The sequence below is a fragment of the Aulonocara sp. 'chitande type north' Nkhata Bay genome, linkage group LG1, assembly GCF_057382095.1.
Source record: "Aulonocara sp. 'chitande type north' Nkhata Bay isolate Kocher_YH1m ecotype deep benthic linkage group LG1, A_spYH_male_GT1.1, whole genome shotgun sequence".
In the NCBI taxonomy this organism is placed as follows: domain Eukaryota; kingdom Metazoa; phylum Chordata; class Actinopteri; order Cichliformes; family Cichlidae; genus Aulonocara; species Aulonocara sp. 'chitande type north' Nkhata Bay.
The window spans coordinates 18,331,933-18,352,708 of record NC_141344.1 but is presented as its reverse complement, the minus strand read 5'-3'; the positions used below and the strand labels follow the sequence as shown (position 1 = coordinate 18,352,708).

The window sequence follows — 20,776 nt, the reverse complement described above, 5'->3', positions numbered from 1 at the left end:
CTGAGACATGTGATGCCTTATTTCAAAGTAACCACTTTGCCATGCCCATTATCTGCACAGTCAAATGAAGACACACACAAAAAAACAATCCACACAACTAACACCATGAAATACTAATCCAAGCATCAATCTGAACCCCAGAGACAAAGAAAAAAACAGGTGCCACAAATAGTTAAAATAACAGAGTGATAGAGGACACTGGGGGGAGGGGTGGGGAAGGAGAGTGAAAGGTAGAGAAAGTCCAAGCGATGGTGAAATAGAGAGTGGCACTCAGGAAGAGGTCAGTGCAGAGCGGCTCAGTGTGAGGAGGTGTTAGACAAACACTTCAGAGGATACTTACAGGCATGAACGCATAGGAACTGCGGTAAGTTCAGAAAATAAGTTCTCTTCTTTTTGTCTTTAGTATAATTATCATTCAAAAGCATAGTTTTAATGAAACAGATGTATCCTGGTATTCTAAGGATGTACTGAAGTGTGAATATAAGAATCCTGTTTAACAGTCTTTAGATATCCATTCAGTGTAAAATGTGGACCCTTTAAATTTTCAGCCCCAACATTTGTAAGACTTAATTACATTACTGATACTTGTTTTAGCAGCCATGATGGTAAGGTGATGTGGTAGCCAGGCATTAAGGTTTAATATCCCCTTTCCACTGAGACACTTTACTCCTTAAGTCCAACCCCATCACCTAAAATGAAAAAGCATTTCAATGAGGGTTTTGTGAAATCAATAGCAGACTCAGTCTATAGAGCAACATGTGACACCAACGAGTCGCGGTGTGGGCTGGCACGAGATGAAGATGGCTATGAAAGGGTCGGAGGTGGCTGCTCTTAAATTCACAAGCATCATAGTTTGTGCTGTTTTACTCAGACAAGGAGCACCTGAGAAGACAGGTGAGTAGGCCACCAAAACATGCTACCAAATCCACTTTTTTATGTATTTGGTTACTATCTGTTTATTACACAATCTCTGATGCTATTTTATAGGAGGTGGCAAGGAAGACCAGAAATATGCCATTCTGAAGGAGATCATTTCAGAGTGGAGTAAAGGAGGTGGTGCAAATCCACAGAGAGCTCCCACTGAGACAAACACCAAGGATCAGTCTGTGCCCACTTGGATGAGGAATATCGTGGGGGGCTTAAAAACGCTTGGTCTACTTCCCAGCAGGAATATGCCTTCTTTAAACAAGCCAATTAACAGACATCGTCTCTCTGGCTTCCTCTACAACATCTCCATGTACCTTCAGGAGATGGGTGCTGAGTTGGAGGAGGAGCCGGCAGAGCCAGACGAGGAGCAGCTTTGGGAGAAAGTGCTGCATTATTTCCTGCAGTCTGAAGGAAACGCTGCCCAGAATCAGTGGAACGGCCGGGTACCACCCCGGCCCAGCGTTAGAGTGCAGGACTGGTTTCTGTCCCTCAGAGGTAGCCCACACTGGGACTGGCTCCTAGGCCTGCTGCAGAGCCTCATCACTCTATCAGAGCGTCAGTCTCACAGGCCCTTCTTGACTTTCATAGCTCAAAACTGGAGGACAGTGAGTGCTGTGCTGGAAGCTGCTCTTCAGGCTCTCGTCAGCGGGACCTACGGTCAGGCCAGTGCAGGCCTACAAAGCTTCATCTGTGCACTGAAGGGTCGCACTGACTGTGCCTTTAGTGTCAGCTGGCTTCAGCAGCTGCTGCAGTTCCTAGAAACACGCAGCTGGAAGCCTGTGGTTAGTTTGCACCCAGCAGGGGAAGCTGCTGAACACAGCAAGGGCTCGAATGCATTCGGACGTTTAAAGCCCTTCAGCTTGCCCCCTGAGGCCATGAGACAGAATGGGTTGTACGGAAATACATCCGTGGATGAAATGGTAGCCACCGAGACGGAGGCAAACTCCATGCAAAGCTTGCTGCTGCAGGCTTTGTCACGTTCGGGTGGAGGCGAGCGAGGAGGCAATTTGGCACAGAAAAATTTAGCTCTCGTGCAGAGTTTGGATGGGCTGAGGAGGGGCCTCCTGCACAGGGTGGGCAGTTCTGTCTATGGCAACCTGAGGGAGAAAGTATCAAGAGTCACAATGGCGCTGCTTGATGACGTCAGCAGCCTGGTGGATATGCCACAGCCCAAAACCCGGAGCCGGTGCTCCGCTGGTGAGTATTTATATGAGATTTGGTCTAAAGTTGTTCTCACAATTAGAAGAAATAAAAAACAGGAGTTAAATTTATCTGATGTGGTTAGAAATCTTTGTTTTTTGCATTTAAACACAAACTAACATCAGAATCTTTTCATAATTTCATAATTAAATAAGGTCACACACCCTCTTCCTGTAGTTTCCATAAAAAGTGCTCGTTCAGAAAACAATTTTAACCCAGAGAAACCCCCCAGGGAGAGGACGGTGACAGTGAATGACACTGCTTTAAAAACGCTATAATCATCCTGGCCAGTGAGGGCATCTGTTAATCCTCCCATTGATGTCAGTAACTTTATATGTTGGGCATTGTTAGCCGAGCTGCAGTGTTACATCATCCATGGTTGTGTACTGCAGAAGCTTCCAGCTGCTTTTCCACTGCTTATTCACTTTGATTTCCAAATAATATTTCCTTTCTTATCGGTCTTCTTGAAGGCGACCTACGACAGCTCATCTTATGGTAAGCTATATTAGAAATATAAATGACTACATTTTTGATTTAATTTGATATATTTTGCATTAAATATCTAGCAAAACAAAACAGACATTGTTCTGTCTGTGGATTTGTAGGGGAATAAGGCACAACGTGATGTGGAACACTCAAGCTTTGGGTGTAAGCTCCCGGGGCCTCCCGAGCTCCCTCCCATTCCTGTCCTGCCCTTCCACTGAAGGAGATGAGCCAAGATCACCAAAATCACCAGCTCAGTCAACCCCAAAAGCCACTCCCGCTGCACGTAAAGCCTCCAACATAAAGCTTCACATTGAACCATTAACTGCACTTAACAGCCAGTCACAAACGGAGACTAAAGAGAGCACCGGTCAGCAGAAGGAGATGGAGTACTCCACCTCTACAGAAATCCTGGAGGCCGCATGTAATGAATCCATCCCAGGCTTGACCGGCGTCTCTAACTTCACTGTATTCCTCTATTGTAAACTGTTTGAAGGTGAGAATGGGTCAGTTAACCCTGCAATGGATCAGATGGAGCTCGACCTGCATGCTACGTGCTCTGATGCAGCCTGGTACCTGTCTGCTGCAGAGGAGGACTTCCTCTGGGTCCATGTCTGCAGCGAGTTCTTTGCCCATGAATTTAACAATACAGTGTGTGCCAACTCATCTTTCTGGCTGCAGAGAGCACATCAGGTAATGGATTACTTTTTAGATGAGTGAGCACAAGTGTCTTCTTGGAATTCAGCTTAGCAAGGAATACAAATTTGAGTTTTGGTTGCCTTTTTTTTTAAATCTTAGCATACAGTCATGTGAAAAAATTAGGACATGCTGTGAAAGCCTGCAAGCATGTTTGGTCATATGGAAATTTAATATTCATTTTAACAATAGTGGGAGGTTCTAATGATAAAACGAAACAATTATAACTGAAGAAAACACATTTTAATGTAAAATGCAATACTTGAGTTAGGACACCGCTGCATTAATTCACATTAAAAATGGCCAAGGATTCGCTCACAGGCGAATCACATCAGTCGCACATGATTAAAACATCCTTACTCAGCATTTTAAAGGAGGCTTGCCCTGTTTAAACCTAAGACGCTGAGTTTGGTGTGCTCCTGACCATTGAAGTGAGAGTGAACACTATCATGAGATCAAAAGAGCTGTCTCAGGTCTTCAGATAGAAGATTGCAGCAGCTTATGAGTTTGGGAAGGGATTTGGAAAGATCTCAAAAGAATTTGAGGTCAGCGATTCCTTCCCAAAAATAGTCTACAAGTGGAGGACATTGACACAGGTCTGGCTGTCTGAGCAAGTTCACCCCGAGAGCAGAGTGCAAGATGCTAAAAGAAGTCTCCAAAACAATGTCTTCAGGCTGTTGCAACTTCTGATGTAAAATGCATGCCTCTACAATCAGAAATCAGACTGCACATGTTTAATTTGCATGGGAGAGGCCAGAGAGAACAAAGACTAGGACTTCTGGGATAATGGGCTGTACATGCAAATAATTCCTCAAAAATCTCACAGCTGAAGGAATTCTGCTGGATTGGAGGAAACCTTCCTCAGACCATGTCAGAGACTGATGGACGGCTACAAGAAGCATCACTGATGCTATTTCTAACAAAGGGGGTAACACTAGCTATTAGGGGGTTGGGTGTCCTAATGGTTTTCACAGTTAGAATACAAACTTTTGTTAATATCGTTTGTTTAATTAATACATTTAATATTTGTTGTTTATGTGCAATTAAATCTTTTGTTTCCAGAGTTAAGTCAAAACAAGATTCTTAATAAAGAACTGAATATTCTGTGGGTTGACTAATTTATTTTGTGCTGTTTCAGGCTGCAGTGACAAAGGACTATCATTTTTTTAACCAGACGAGCATAGATGAGCTGTGTGTGCAGCTTTCAGATGAGTCAATGTGGAATACAGGACTCAGTGAGAACTGTCTGGCTCAGTTGGGCGGCAGGTCTCTCAGTGCTCAGGCTTTCAGACACTGCTTTCTACCCAACAACTCAGTCCTGATCTCATCTCTGTGTGGCACTGACTCGCACCAGTCCTTGCCAGAGGGCAGGTGGGCTGCAGCATACTGTTCCAAAATACACAATGTCTCCCATGATGACACCACTTTGAAGACTTGTCAGTACAGAGAGTGGCCTGTGCAACATTTCACTAACTTCACCCTCCTGGAGCTCTGTGTGCAGACACGTGGACTGAGAGAGTACATTTGTCTGAATGCCACACTCTACTATCAGCTTTTAAGAACAAACCCTCAGTTTGCTGATATCTGTGCTGATCTGCTGGCTGAACAGGAAGACAGGAAGTGCTTCCTCCAGAGGTTTTTTGACATGCTTCCAGCACCTTATGACTTTGACACATCACAGCTGTGCGTGGACCCGGCACCACTGCTGATGGATGTCCTGCACAAGCTGAGCGTGTGTGAGGTCGAGATGGGAGAGCGTGAGGGTTTTTTAGTGGCGCTGGGATATGTGCTGCGAGTCTTAGATTTTATGGTGGGTCTCTCTTCGGGGCTGGATGAGGGAGAAAGAGAGGCAAGGCAGGGTCTGGGTCAGGCTATTCTCCTCTCCAGTCTCATCGACAACACATCCTGGTCCGCACTGCGGCCGGAAGCCTCCACAAGCGTTCTCCACACTGTGGGAGTGTTCCTACGCAGAGAGCAGAATGCCACACTAAAGGAGGACCTGCTGAGCTGCTTCAGTGTAAGATGCAGTTACTAACAGACATATTTGTTTAACAGACACACAATAAGTAAATAACCTGTTACTCCTGTTACATCAGCCTGTCCTCTGGGACCTCATCCAGCGTGATGACAACTCATCTGCTCTCAAGGTTCTGCTGCAGGTACTGAGCGTGTGCAGATTTACCCACATATAACACCTCACACATAGACACACTGAGAGTTACATTCAACTGAATCGCCCACCAGGAGTACCTCCAGATGCCAAGAGACAGCATTCGTACTCTAGTGATGTCGGCTGAGAAGGATGCAGTCAAGAGATTTCTCTCCCACATGCATCGAAGCTGGGATCAGCTTCAGGTTGAAACCAGCCAGGTTTGTTCTTCAACTTTTTGTACTTAAATATGTTTATTACTAAAGCTTCCTCTGTGTAAGAAGCTAATTAGCTGGATAAATACACATAAATGAGCCCTTGTTGATTTCACTCAGTAAAACCATTCATCACAGAGTAAGGAGATGGAGAAGAATTGTAATGTGTTTTCTTTCATATGCATTTCTTTTGATTGGTGGTTATTACAGTAGGTTGCACTGTGTTGCTTCTGCTTTATTTGGATTCACGTCATGGTCCATGCATAGTTAAAGAGTGCCAAATTGAATCCACGTCCATTCCTGTCCGGCGTTTTGTTTTCTCTGTCAGGCCTCTCAAAAAGAGTTGCAGGCCATGGAAACAATGACAGCAGCTTTCATCCACAAGTTCCCGCGAGTGACCCCAGAGCTGTTTGTGGACCTTTCTCAGTTCATTCCCTTTATGTCTGTCTCTGACATAATGAGCTTCCCAGCCTCCCTCATCGTCAATGACAGCGTGTGAGTTGTGGGCCAAACGTGGTCATAGTTAATGTAAAACTTCTCAATGTGACACTAACAGCTTCTGCAATGCTCTTCAGATTGACAGCCATCCGTGACCACAGCTCGGGGATGAAGTCCCTGCAGAAAAAGGCCTTTGTAAAAAGACTCCTGCAGTCTAGCGTGGTGGGTGATGTCCCTACATGGCCACCATACTTTCTCAGCTCCATCCTCCCACTTCTGCCTTACCTCCCAGTCAGTCATTTTCAGCAGCTGACATCACAGCAGGTTTGAGGGCATTTCTCTGATTGACATATTCTTACATGACTTTATCTCTTTTCATTAATGAATACCTACATGAATAAATGCTTCCATACACCAACCAATACCAACACGTATGTGAGGTTTTAGAGAAAAGTGTTCTCCACCGCCACTATTAAAGACCTACTTTACCACCATGAAACTTTCTTTTCACTCTGCATGCTTTTTTCGTCATTGTAATCCTCTCGGTCAGCTTGCTCCTTTGGTGGAGTTACTTGGCAATGGCAGTCTGGATGGAGTAAGGGGGCGCCATGTGCTGCGGACCCTCTTCAGTAGGAAGATAAATGTGACTGGTGACAACATAATGAGGTGGGATCCAGATACCTTAAACTTATCCAAACTTATCCATGTCTAGAGTATTGTGCAAAAGTCTTGAGCCACCATTTCTTTAAATTTTGCTTCCGAGGAGTCAGACTTTCTTTCAAAATTTCTGAGTAGTCTAGACCAATAGAGCAATAGTTTTTCTTTTTCTTTGGACATTGGCTGCTTTTTCACTCATTTTCAGACCAGTTCTGTATGTGATCAACCACTTAACACCAGCCTGTGAGTCACTCAGATATACCTGTTTAGGTGCTGCAAAAACATATAATTTATTCCCATTTTGTAGTTGAATCTTTGAAGAAAACAAAAGATAATACAGTTTGACAAGCATGGTCCGTCAGCTGATCCGTCTGCTGTTCACCGAAACCTCATCAGAATTAGACTCAGTGGAAGGGTGACTGCCATTCTTAAGAAAAGGGAAAAAGGGAGAAAAGGCAGAGGTATGCCTCAAGGACTGGACTGAAAATGAGTGGCAACATGTTGAAATCCTCATCACTATGTACAGAGGAGGTTAGGAGAGATAGTCTGAAGCCATCTGTAAAACACGGTGGAGGCTCTGTCATGGTTTGGGCTGCGTTCCAGCCAGTGGTGATGAAGATCCTGTCAAAACTGATGGAAATATAAAAACTAACATCTAATTTTTATCCACCATCAAATAGCATATAGAAAGCATCTGATTGGCATTTTTAAATGTTATTGTTATTTTTTTTTCCAGAATGACAACAATCCCATACACACTGTTAGTTCAGTAAAAGCAAATGGAAAAAAACACACAATGGATCACTATCAGTCATGGATTGGCCTCCCCAGACTGAAGCAGTCAACATGACTGAAGCAGTGTGGGGTCATATTAACAGAGCACAAAACAAAATGCAGCCAAAATCCAAAAAAGAGCTTTGAATGTCCTTCAAGAAGCCTGGAGAACTACTCCCAAAGACTACTTAGAGAACTGACAATAAAACTTGACTAACATGAACGGACTTTCAAGCTCGTGAAAACTTTAAAAAACTTTTTTTATTGTATTTTCATTCGTTTACTCATGCTTAAATAAACTGATGCCCCTATTTCCAATTTCCTGTGCCAACTGTAAAGAAATTAGGTATGTTTAAAGACTTTTGCACAATAATATTTCTTTGGTATTGTTTTTGCAAAGGAAGTTAACATGAATCTGGGGTCCATAGTTGTAGCTTAGAGGGCCCACAGCAATTTTCTTTTTTCCCAGAAAGTCAAGCTGATGATGATTAATAACAATAGTGAATCTCATTTTAATCAGACGCAATGCAACATATGTTATCTTTATTGTGCTGTAGTTTATTCATTCTGTAAGGATCTCTGTATTTAGCTGTGATTTATTTCATAATTGAACCCTTCATTTTGAAGTCTATTACAAAAAGCATTATGCCATTGAACTTAATGTTAAATCAAGTGATCAGAAAAGTGAATGAGTGCCTTTTGCAGATTAGGAGTCCTTGCGTGCTACATGGATCCATCCGACTTGGGCTCATATCTTCAGGACTCTGCTGTAGCCTCTGCTCTCTGGCAGCAGCTGTCTCAGTGCATATCCAAGGGCTTTGTCAGTGCCGGTGGCAGGGTGAGGGGCATGGGACAACTTCAGGTTACAGTCTCAAGTATGTTTTCATGGCATGTCTGACTAACTCTGTTTCACTGTGTCTTATGAATAGCTGTCTTCTTGGTTAATACCAGCAGTTCAGACCCTGAATGTCAGCAGCATGGCTCCTCTGGAGCTGTCTGCTCTCAGTGGTCTGCTTCCCCAGTTGGGAGCTTCTTTTCTGCTGTCACTCCCCTCAGATCAACTGCTGGAAGTCCTGTCACAGCCAGGATTACACACATATTCCCCAGCACAGGTCAGCAGGGAATTATTTCTCTTGTCATGCTTATCTTCTTCCTCCCCAAGTGTCACTGTAAATGTATAAATTTGAGTTGCATTTCGACAAAGTTTCCGATTTGTCAGGACAACTTCTAGTTGTTTTTATAAGGTGATGTGAAGCGTGTAGCAGTGGACCCCCCCTTTTCAGAGAAATGAAATGCTAACCTTTACTGAAATATGTAATGCCAGGGATTTTTGGCATAAATGTAAGTCTACTATTAATTTGCATATAACTAATGAAAAGCAGGGAATAAACAGAGATGAAATATGTGTCCTGTGTGAACTTTCTTAAAATGTGGGTGTCTTGTTGGCAGACTTATTTTTTAATGCTCTTTGCAGGCATTTAAAATGTTATCCAAGATTTTGAAGGACACCAACGTAAGTGAAAATTTTAAAAATATTTGTGCTGAATTCCGTCCAGCTGCACTCTCACCTCTGAGTTTTTCTCCTCCCGCCAGCTCACCATGGAAAAACTGTGCCGACTGAAGCCGTTACACTCCGGTCTCTCCCCTGCTGTGCTCAGAGACCTCCAGTGGGCTGAGATCAGTGAAGCTGTCCACTGCCAGTGCTGGAGAACATTGCTAACTGAGCTTAAGCCTGGCCATAGAGCCATGCTATACAATGCAATGCAGGAGGTGACGGAGCTTTGTTTCTTCTCCTCTGCTTCTTCTCACTTTTCAAATCTTATGGTTTATTATTTCCCCTCTGGTGCTGCATTGAGTAAAAAAGACATTTGAGCAGGTTGTGACAAATTAGATTCAATAAAGCATAAATTCACATTTCTTATTGTGGTTCTGTTTCAGCAGGCTCTGCACAGAGACACAAGGAACACCACTCTGCAGCTAAACTGTCTTTTACCATTTGTCCCTCTGAGGGAGCTGATGCAGACCATGAGTGCTGAAATCATTTCAAGAAGCATCAGCGTGTACAGGGACATAGACTGGTCGCCACACCAGGTGCACCCTTTTACTTTAATCCCTTTTTTTGCGTGCTGTTTAACATCACATTCATATAACAACAATAGCTCTTTTACAAAAGAAGAAACTGTTTGCAGCTTCAGTTTTCGCCCCCATTAATCTGCAACTCATAGGATATGCTTCAGGAGGCCCTTTCAGGATATTAATACTCCATTCACATCAGCTGCCATCAAGCTAATTAGTTTGGATGTTGTACAATGATGTGGAGGAGTACAGCATGAATTAATAATTGGCTACCTTAAAGGGGTTTTGTCACAGCCAAAATTGTTTTAGCCTGCTTTCACCACCTATTCTCAGCCCAACAAGACTTCAGTCAAACAAATGAAGTTCCTTTTCTCTCATTATCTTCCCTGATATGTGCAGTAATTGGACTGATCATTGGGTCAGTGTTAAACCTTAAATTTCCTCTTAAAAACAGTACTAAATGTTTATATGAGCATTATGAATTAAACACTTGTCAAAGTGATCTTAAATTTCACCTAAAACCAATACTGCTGCATATATATAGTATAGAGACATTTATGATTTCTGGGGCTGATGCCAGCAGAGTGTGGTTGTTTATGCTGGTTTATTATGAGGATCACAGATTAAAGTGAATCTACAGTGATAAAATCTTGACTGTTCTACACATACTGCTGGCTGTTTGCTCCAATTCACATTTCCTCTAAGCTGGTAGCATAATTTCTCTTTTACTTTGCCATGTTTACAGTTGCCCTTAGCTGTAGTGGAGAAAAATACCATCAACAGGAGGCAGAGCATCTGTGCTCATATTAGTCAGTCTCACATGAAGGAGGAAACTATCGTGAAGGACTGAGTGTCATATACAGTCTCCTTCTATTATGACGTGCTACATGGAAAAAAAAGGATAGAATGGCAACTGAGCTGAAGTCACGTTTCTGGTTAAACAACGTGATGACACTATTTCTGAACTAACCTGCAATATGATTTTCATATTGTACAATATACAGATGATATCTCTGGTTAACCAGCGTCTGCTGATAAATATCCTCCAACCAGTGTGTGTGCATATAGAGTGGCTAAAATAAAAATTGAACACCAATTTTCTAAGTATATTTCTAGAGGTTCTATTGATGTGACATTTTCAGCAAACGTCTGTAACAACCCATCCAATTCACACATGTAAAGAAGTCAAACTATAGATGTCCATAAATTATGTTATGTGTACAAATGGCAATACTAAAGTATATAAGGGACCAATTGTTCATCACCGTTTAGGGAATTGATTTTTATTTTCCTGTTGGGGCTAAAAAAACTTGCCTTATTGTAATATCTGGAAACTGGTTTGAGTTTCTTTCTTGATTTTAAAGAAACGCACAGTCAAAATGCTGACTCGTGCTGTTCCTTTTCTTTACAGACTCAGTTTCTATTCAGTAAGATCCATGAATTTCTAAACATTACCAGCAAGTCAGTGAGGTAGGTTTCACCCCAGCCAAAGCACTGATTTAATAATTCATTTAATATTTTGATTGCAAGCTAAAATAAAAACACAACAGAAACATCTGAAGTTTCATTTTCAGTCAGACATCCGCTTAGAAGACAGTCTAAATAATGACTTCTTTCTCACTCATAGAGATCTGGGTCATATCGCTGGTGGAATGAGCTGTGACTTTCTGAAGCTCTGGACCAATGATACAGATTTTGTAGAGCTGCTTCAGTTTGTTAGTGAGCTGCCTGGAGGCACAAGACCTGCTCTGGTGAGGAATGTGAGCCATAAAAATTTATGTTTCCATGAAAATGCATTTTTTCCCTGTACTAACAAGTTCAGATATGCCACCAGCGAAAATGTATCATAGAGGAACTGAGAAGACAACCTAAACTCGACCTCAATATTTTGAGTTCTGCGTTTTCTGCAACATTGCCGTAAATATCACCTCCTTATATTTGTATTTTACTCTTTTTTTCTGAATAAATGTTTTACTGTTTCTCTCGGGTGACTGCATTTACACCCATGCTCTGCTCTTTTCCAGGGTGACCATGATAGAGAGACTCTCTAATACATCCCTCAGAGCCATTTTGGACCACGTTCAAGCACAGTTTGCTGATTTTCTCAGACTGCCACATTATAAACAGACCAATTTAGCCGAGAAGGCCTTAACTGAGCTGGTAAAACACCCAAAATAACAGCTTATCATGCAAGATGGGCACAAGTTAACACATGTTTTAGCACATTTTAGACTCTCTGTTGCTGTAGGAAGTAAACTTTATCAAGCTCAAATACCAAATTCTGCAAATTCCCAAAGTAATAAAATTCTAAACCATTATAATGAGAATTCAGAGCAAACCGAAAAGAAGAAGAGCATTTTCTCGATGAGTTAAATCAGGGCTTCAGTTAGTGTTTGTGTGTCGTGTATTTGATTTGTTTTAACTCATTAATTTTGCAGAAAGAACATTTGTGTGTTCAGGCTTTTCAAGCAGGCGGTTGTAGTATTTAGAGAAAAACAGATGGAGAAAGTGCTTCAGAACATAACCCACCTTTATCCTCTCAGCAGCTTTTCACACAAGTGAAGTCATTTCAGTGTGAAATCCTGGTAATCCGGGACGTCTCTCTCTGTATGTCGTGCTCCGCAGGGCTCTTCTCTGTCTGAGGGGCAGATTGATGGCACCGCTCTGGATACCCTCGGACCTTTGCTGCCTTTCTTAGACAGGGACAGTTTGGCTCTGGTGGACAGACGAGCGGTGGCTCTGCGGCTGGAGGAGATGAGAAATTTCTGCCTTCCTAAAGAGGCTCTGAGGGATATCAGTGCTCTGCTCACCCAGAAAGAACTGTTTGGGTAAAGCAACACATGTGTAGGAGTTTTAACACCTCAAGATAAGAATTTAAATATTGTTATTATTATTATTTTGGATTTACACAAACAAGCAGCATAAGCACCGAAAAATGAATTAATTAGAAAAAAAAGGTCACACCATGAAAAACTTAAATCGAAAATATATCAAACAGCACTGTGGAAGTCATGAAATGTAAGCCTGTAAAAATATATGTAAAGAAATCAAGCCCACCACATCATTTTTTAAATTTATCATATCTTTTATAAGTTGAAATATACTGACATAAAGGTCACGACTGCAGGATCAGCACACTCTCTTTTAGTTTCACTCCATCTTTTCTCTTCTCCTAACCTATCGCAAGTAACTGGGCACTAGTCTCATAAATATCTGTCTGTACATCGTACAGCACATCAGTGCAATTTATGTGATAGTTCAATCTGGACCGCAATAGTGCTGCTGCCCAGTGCTGTAGCAAATCGGATATTTCACACACAAATAATGCACCAGCTTGGTTGTCTGAATCATTTTTGTACATTTTAGCCCCAACTGATCTCAAGTGACCCTGAAACCAGTACATACAATAATAACCTGTTACAAAATACCACCTCCAATTCAATTCAGTTTCGTTCATAGAGCACTAAATCACAACGAGAGTCGCCTGAAGTGGTGTTATAGCGACCCTACATTAATACAGAGACGACGCCCTCTAAGCAAGCGCATGGTGACAGCGGGAAGGAAAAACTCCCTTTTAACAGGAAGACACCTCCAGCAGAACCAGGTTCAGGGAGGTGCAGCCATCTGTTACACATAGCTGGGGGGCAGGGGAGGGGGACAAGACAAAAGACACTGTGGAAGAGAAACAGAGACAGATAATAACTAATGGTTAAATACAGTCTGCAGTCTGTCAAGCTGAGGATTATTCCGAGTGAAATGAAATGAGTGGTCTCATTATGTGGCCTCAACTTTTAACAATTTGCAAAACAAAGCTTCTTGGTCCAAAATACAGTAAAATATACTAATCGTCTTACACTGACCTGCAAACTTTGTCTTTCAGACACAATCCACATCCATTTGTGGAGAGTAGAATAATGGTGTAAAATACAAGCCCATTTGGGAAATCCCAGCACTGCTCCTGCACTAACACGTGGATTGTCACAATTCGGAGGATTAGGACCCAAATGTAAACTCAGGAGACGAGCAAGATTTAACAACTGTCAGCCGTTTAATGAGGCTGGGTGTAGAAGTCCCACACAGCAATACAAAATCCACAAAGGCACAAAGAGAATCACACAGGGCTTGATAACTGGTTAAAAAGACACTGAGACGAAGAACCAAGGAATGACAGGACTATATATACTCAAACACACACTGAGGGCTAGAGTCACAGCTGGAGAAACAACATGTAGATGAAACTAATTATGATTAAAGTGCAGGGAGAGAGCGACTTACAAAATAAAACAGGAAGTAAGAAATAATAACTGAACCTCTGTGGATGCAGAGACAGGAACATTAAGCTAACAAAACATACTAACAGAACACATACTCAGAACATGAGAGGAACAGACTTACAGACTTACTTGATAAACATCACTAAGACCCCGAAACTCTAAAAAAAGAATATAAATCAAATCCCAGACAATAAACACAACTCCTAAATTTCAAAGAACTAATAAAACCCCGGCTCCACAACCCAGGATAATAAGAGATTTCCCACTTTAAGCAGCAGTAATGAATACCTATTCTTGTTTTCCAGAGAGCCATCCAAGTGGCAAATTGGAGATGTAGAACATTTGGGTCGACTGGTGTTTGCTCTCTCAACGAAGCAGATTAACTCCATTCCACTGGTAAGCAGCAAAAATCATTCAAATAACTACATTTATTTTACTTTCACTGGCTTTCTTGGAGAGATTTTGACCTGCAGGAATTCATAATAAGGGTTTCTGCTGTACAGTCAGTGCTGAATAAAGACACTGTGGAGCAGGTCCTGGTGGGTCAAAGGCGCTGGGAAGACAGCATTACTGGTGGCGTGTGCATTACCCAGTGTATTGACCAGCATCGCCAGAGACAGCAGACTCAGAGCCTCATTCGGGGCATTGTGAAAGCACGGAGCCGGAGGGCAAAAAGTTCAGTAAATGTTTCTTTAAGTGCATGCTCTGTTTAACGCATTTTACATAGCTCTGTTAACCAGAACATATAAATGCCACCTTTTAGCATCTTTTCACTGAATCCGCATGTGTGGGTTTTTTCTTTCTTGAGCAGTGCCGGTTCCAAGCTGTGCAGACATTAGAGGGACATATCCTTCAGCTTGGACATCCACTCAGCTCAGCCGAATGTCACAGGAGGAACTGAAACAGTGCGTAGAGGTGTTTGGTCAGGATTCTTTGCTGAGCTCAGAGCAGCGCCGGTCACTGTGGGTGAAACTCAGACAGGTCAGTTAAACTCCACTTACAGGACCATCCCCCACAGCACTCAAATTGTCCTCCTCTTTATATTTCTCTGTATATATCATCCCTTAAGATTGCTTCAGGGTCTGTCAGAGCGGGGCTCTTCTGTCTCTCCTTCATGTTTAGATTTTGACCCCATGAGGTGGATCTAAAACAAAAGTGGTAGCAATATATGTTCCAAAAGTGTGATCAAAAATCTATAAGAGGTGCTAAAGAATTAAAATAATTGTGAGATATAGAGGAAAAAAAAATAGACTGTTGTGTCTTAGCTAAAAAAAAAAACACCCATTCAATCCAGTTGTTGAGTCCAGTGAGAGAGCTGAGTGAAGATCAGGTGCTGGAGCTGGGCTCACTGGTGACTGAAATGCGAGAGAAGGACCTGCAAGACACTAAACTCTCTAATCCAGGTGTTTTGGCACATCTGGGCACACTGACAGACTGGAGCCCTAAAAAGGTGAGCTATTTTAAAAAATTATTTATTCATTTATTCTCTAAAACAGATGGGTGACAAATTAAAGTAAAACCAGCCTAAACTGTTGGCACTGAATCTATAAGCATGTGAAGTTTTAAAGAAGGGTTTGAACCGGGTTCTTCTGTGTTTTGAAGTTTGAAAATAAAGTCCAAATCTCCCATAGGGATGCAAATGGGTTCAGATGTAGAGACTCTGGGCTCTATTGCCCGATTCATGTCTTTTGCAAAGTCTTCAAATGATTTAGTGTCTGCCACCAGGATCATTTATTTCATTATGGGATAAAGATAGTCACTCAGACCATGGGTATGCAGACCATGTCAGCATACCCAGTGCATAAGATTCACTGACTCCATTGTTGAAGGCTTTTCCTTTGAATTTGACCCCCAAATTTATGAAAATAAGTTGCAGAATCAAAACTTGAGTGTATTAATATGAAAATTTGTGGTTTCTGTCTGACTTTTCAGATGAGAGCAGTGATTTTGAATGTGCTGCGGAAACGCAAACTTAAAGTGGAGCAGTTAACAGTTGTTGATCTGGCAGCGTTTGGCCATCTGATCTGTGGTCTGCATCCCTCTGAGATAAAAAAACTGAGCCCCTACAACTTCAGGTCAGTGATATAAATTGCTTACCCACACTACATGCACTTAGCTCTAGCTCTAGCTACAACAGAAACATGTAAAAGCAAGAAGGAGGAAACACAGCGATCCAACTTTATAAACAAATTATCCAGCATATGTACGGGAACAATCACAAACTGACAGATGTCAAACATAGCTATCAGCTTAGTTTGACATGATGGGGGAAAAAAATATCTGTCAAATAATGCTACTCTCACAATCTGTCAAAGTAATAGCTCATAATGAAACTCCCTCCTGCTGCAAAACAAAACTATCTGCTGTGGTTTTATGAATAAAAGAGCTGATATCACATGAACCTGCTAGCAGATGCTAACCAACAGCAGGCGGGAGCACGATTCTGAGCAAAACAAAGCCAGTGAAAACGTTTTCTATCCTCAGAGGAGGAATAAAATCTTGAATCTTTCCCCCCAAACTGCAGTATGGCTGTTGTGTTCCTGCGGGAGACATCCCTGCCATGCACAGAGCAGCAGATGGAGGCATTGACAAGCTGTTTGTCCAGACCACAGGCCTTTGGTCCAGTTAATACTTGGGGACCAGAAGTTTTCACTGAAATTGGGACGTTGGCAGGTATAGTAGAGCATAATATCCCTTGGGTGTAAACTCTTTTTGATTAACTTTTTTAAAAATTGTTTCTTTTTAAAGAGGAAATGACAGCTCTTGGATGGATAGGTACAATTAAAAGTATCCCTGAGGGTACAGGCTCGGAAGTAAGAGGAAATGTTTCTCTACACTCCTCCTGTGATGTGACATGAGAAACATTAATTATCTCACTATAGCGCTCCTCTCTCTCTCTCTCCCTCTATGTCCAGCGGGCCTGCCAGATATGGTGCTGTCAGCCCTGCTACAAGAACAAGTGGGGGGAATCACCCCTGAAGCTATCGCCCTGATATCACCAAAAAAGATGGCAGTGAGTTTCATCACTTGTTTTAAAGCCGATTTTTAGCTCCATAATTTTATTCTTAGATCCAGTAGAGTAGCTTTGCATGATTCACAGATTAAAATAATCCTTATGTTTTTTATTCTGGCCCTTGGTGAAGCAAGCAGTCTTAGGTCATTTCCCTTTAAGTCAGCTCTCTTCTGATTGAGTGCCCTCTGCAAACAGAAGGTCTGCAGAGCAGGTGGGCAGTGATTTCCTTGCTTACAGCTGGAGACATCTATGTATCTGAGACAATCATTTTAAGGACATGCATAGCCAAGAGCTCTCTCTTTTTCACATGACTACATATTCAGTCATTCTCTTTTATCTTTTTGAAAATGATGAAAAACATTTTTTTAAGCTTGTGATTTTCATCAAATGAATATTAAATAAGTAAATATCATAAATAATGCACTAAATTACAGTGGGCCTCAAAAGGGTTTGTCTGTGATTTTTAATTGGACAGATAAACAGAACAGGATAGTTTTTTTTTGCTGTAATACACATAATATAACATTTTATTTATATACAAATTACTGAACTCGCCATAAAAATGTGCAACTCTGGAAATAACTGAGAAATGTCAAATCAAAGAAAACCTGATGCCATGTAATGTCTGCATTCCTGGAAATGAAAAATATATATTTTTTTGTGTTGGGTGTGCGCCTGACAGGTGGTGTTTAGTGCAGTTCAGTTGTCATGGTTGAGTGTGGAGCAGGCGTGGGCTGTCACTGAGGAGCAGTGGGCAGAGCTGGACAAGGAACAGAGACATGCTGTTGGATTAGCTCAATACGAAGGAGATGTTCTGCTGGAGCTGAGAGGCGGGTGTCTTTAGAAACAATACAACTGATAACCTCCCCCATATTTAGTCTGTTAAAGCCACTCTGCATGATACTTGTTTCTGATAAGCACTGAATAAGATTTGTGTTTTTGTTCATGATGTATTCTGTTCTCCTTCTTCCACAGGAAGAAACTTGGCTCCAGCAGCCCTGAACAAAGACATCTTCACTTTATGCTCACTGGCTTTGCACCTCTTCTTGTGGCAACTTATTTAAAAGACTGGAAGAACATTTAATTGTCCCTTTGACCTGGTATCATCATATTTGTACTTCAAATAAATAATTTGAACTGTTCTGTTTCGTCTGCGTGCTATTCCTTTAACTTGCATTGCTCTTGATTGTGCTTGGCTGCACATGTTTCTCTCTTATGCGGGTTATCAGCTTGGCAGAATATAAATGAGTTTATGTAGGTGTTTTGTCTGTAATGTTCTTTTGTTAGAACAATCTCGCTGCAATAATTAATGTTTGACAGAGGATAAGACTTTCAGAAATTTGAGATATTTCATTAATACACCGTGGTCTATACACTCATCAGACAATTTATTAGGCTCTGTATGCTGCTACTGGGTTGGACTTGCTGCAAATCTGTTGGTTGCACATCCATGATCTGAATCTCCTGTTTCATCACATCCTAAATGTGCTCTACTGAATAGAGATCTGGTCACTGTGGAGGCCATTTGAGTACAGTGAACTCTTGCCATGTTCAAGAAAGCACTTTGAGATGATTTGAGCTTTGTGACATGGCCCAAAGCAGCCATTAGACGATGGATAAACTGCAGTCATAAAGGGGTAAGCCTGTGGTGTTTACACAATGCTCAGCTAGAACTATGGAACCTAAAGTGAGCCAAGAAAATTTTCACCACACCATTACCGCGTCACCAGCAGCCTGAACAGTTGACACAAGGCAGATTCGTTCAATGCGTTCATGCTATTTACTCCAAATTCTTACCCTACCATCTGAATAATGCAGCAGAAATCAGTACTCATTGTACCAGGCAATGTTTTTCACATCTTCTATTGTCTAGTTTCAGTGAGCCGGTGTAAATTTGCAGTCTTAGTTTTCGCATCTTAGCTGACAGGATTGGCATGTGGTGTGGTCTTCTGCTGCTGAAACCAATGTGTGCTCTTCTGCACTCATTTGAGTTACACATGGATTATACTTCCGCATCAGATCTACGTCATAACTTAGGCCATAACCGCAACTTCATTTTAACCCTACACCGCAACCTTCTATGTAACCTGACGTGCACCTCCTGAGAAATGTAACTACACGTCGGGTCAAGGCATTCCACAACAGTCTGAATGGCGTGGAAGGTTGCGCGCAGGGGTAAAAGGAGTTTTTCGGTTACTACATAAATTAGGGCGTAGATTTCACACAGAAGTCAAAATCAAGCTTTACTGTTGCCTTCCTATCAACTCAAAGCAGTCTGACCTCTGACCTCTTACATCAACAAGGCCTTTTCACCCAAAGAACTGCTGATCTGCTGGATATTTTGTGTGTGGGAAAAATTCCAGTAGATCAGCAGTTTCTGAAATACTCGGACGACCCTGTCTGACACCAACAACCACGCCACATTCAAAGCTTTCTTCTCAATTCTGATGTTCAGTTTCAACTTCACTTTGATCATGTCTATATGCCTTTTCAGTTGAAAAAACAGGAAACAAAGCCAAAAAAACAAGTCACATGAAAAAACTAACTTTCAAAGTAAAAGAGGCTGTCACCACAAATAGGTAATAGCTAACGCTGAGAATTAAGACTGAAAGAAAACATGATAACAAAGAAAGTGGAACACAGAAGGCACAAGAAGTGGAAACCACAGGGACCACGACAGAGATGAAGCCTGCAGACTCTGCCCACCATGATTCTCTTCCCCTATTAATTACCCCGACTATAGCTGCATAATAATAGATTCTCAATCCTGTCAGAATGCTGGCTGCTTCTCAAAAGGTAGCAAGGCACAACTGCACACTATAACACGGGCACTGTGTCAGTGAAAATAGAGCTTTCAGTGCGCTTAAAAGATTCCCCCCCCCCCCCCCCTACAGCAGGATTTCATTTCATTTTATGAAATGCTGCATATTTGATGGAAGAATCCTTCAATACCGCAGGATATGGCCTTTGAGTGTGCCCAGCTTACCGTCTCTGGACAAAAATGCAATCACGTCATTTATGAATCTTGTATAAGCTTTGCAAGACAAACTCAATTTCTTTCATTTCTCTAAACAAACAACAAAAAACAAACAAACAAACAAATACTCTAAAATCTGCAGAATATGTTATTGTTTTAACTTATCAATAAAAATAAATAAGTTAAAAAGAGATAAGGGATAAAAATGAACATTTCTGTTTTTTTATTGTATTACTGAACTGATCACTTTCAGTAAGTCAGTAATTAAAAGATGTAGCCTCAGTTAGCCATTGCTACAACCTTTTAGCTGTCATGATTTGAGACTTTAAAGTCTAAAACTGCAAATTGTCTGAATATTCACTTCAGTGTGTTAACTTTTAGGAGTGGGTGTGAATGTGAAGTGTGAGTGTCTGTGTTGCCTGTGATGACATGATGATCTCTCTGGGTTTTACCCCTCTTTTTGCCCTGAGTCAGCTGTGACAGGCCCCCAGTGAGCTGAATAAGCACTCATGGAAAATGGGTAGTCAAGGAAACAGGTTTGAGCAGAGGCACCGTTGAATAGTTTAAACTATGCAACAGTTTAACATTTGATGAATGCAATAGCATTTGAAGTGTTTGCTCCATAGACTGTTGCAGGTGGCCTCACTAAATTATTGAAGGATGCTGATAGAAAGAGGCAAGTGAGAAACTGAACCTAGAGCCCCAAGTTCACTGCTTATCATTTGGTTTCTGGTTTAAGAAATGGGCCTGCCCATCGGGACCTGGAGTAGGTTTAAAATCCTGCTTTATGCTGGAGGTTGTTTAATAAACTGGGTCCTGTATAATCTGAAAAATAGTTAATAATTTTTCTTGATATTATGTTAATTTTTTTCCATTATTTTTGAGGTAGTGTGTTAA

At 41.6% G+C, this 20,776-nt stretch overlaps 1 protein-coding gene across 1 annotated transcript; it reads left to right on the top strand.

Annotated features, from left to right (window-relative positions):
• Nucleotides 1-794: 794 nt before the first annotated feature.
• Nucleotides 795-17,966, top strand: LOC147338933 (stereocilin). The gene is made up of 29 exons (XM_086297756.1): nucleotides 795-894; nucleotides 988-2,124; nucleotides 2,598-2,622; nucleotides 2,733-3,303; nucleotides 4,445-5,323; nucleotides 5,403-5,465; nucleotides 5,551-5,676; nucleotides 5,999-6,165; nucleotides 6,246-6,432; nucleotides 6,659-6,774; nucleotides 8,245-8,377; nucleotides 8,469-8,651; nucleotides 9,014-9,052; nucleotides 9,133-9,309; nucleotides 9,481-9,630; nucleotides 11,027-11,085; nucleotides 11,243-11,366; nucleotides 11,450-11,532; nucleotides 11,640-11,775; nucleotides 12,241-12,443; nucleotides 14,195-14,285; nucleotides 14,393-14,564; nucleotides 14,701-14,870; nucleotides 15,184-15,339; nucleotides 15,822-15,964; nucleotides 16,414-16,562; nucleotides 16,805-16,902; nucleotides 17,585-17,732; nucleotides 17,878-17,966. The coding sequence occupies exons 1-29, from the start codon at nucleotides 795-797 to the stop codon at nucleotides 17,964-17,966; spliced, it is 5,874 nt and encodes a 1,957-aa protein (XP_086153882.1).
• Nucleotides 17,967-20,776: the final 2,810 nt, after the last annotated feature.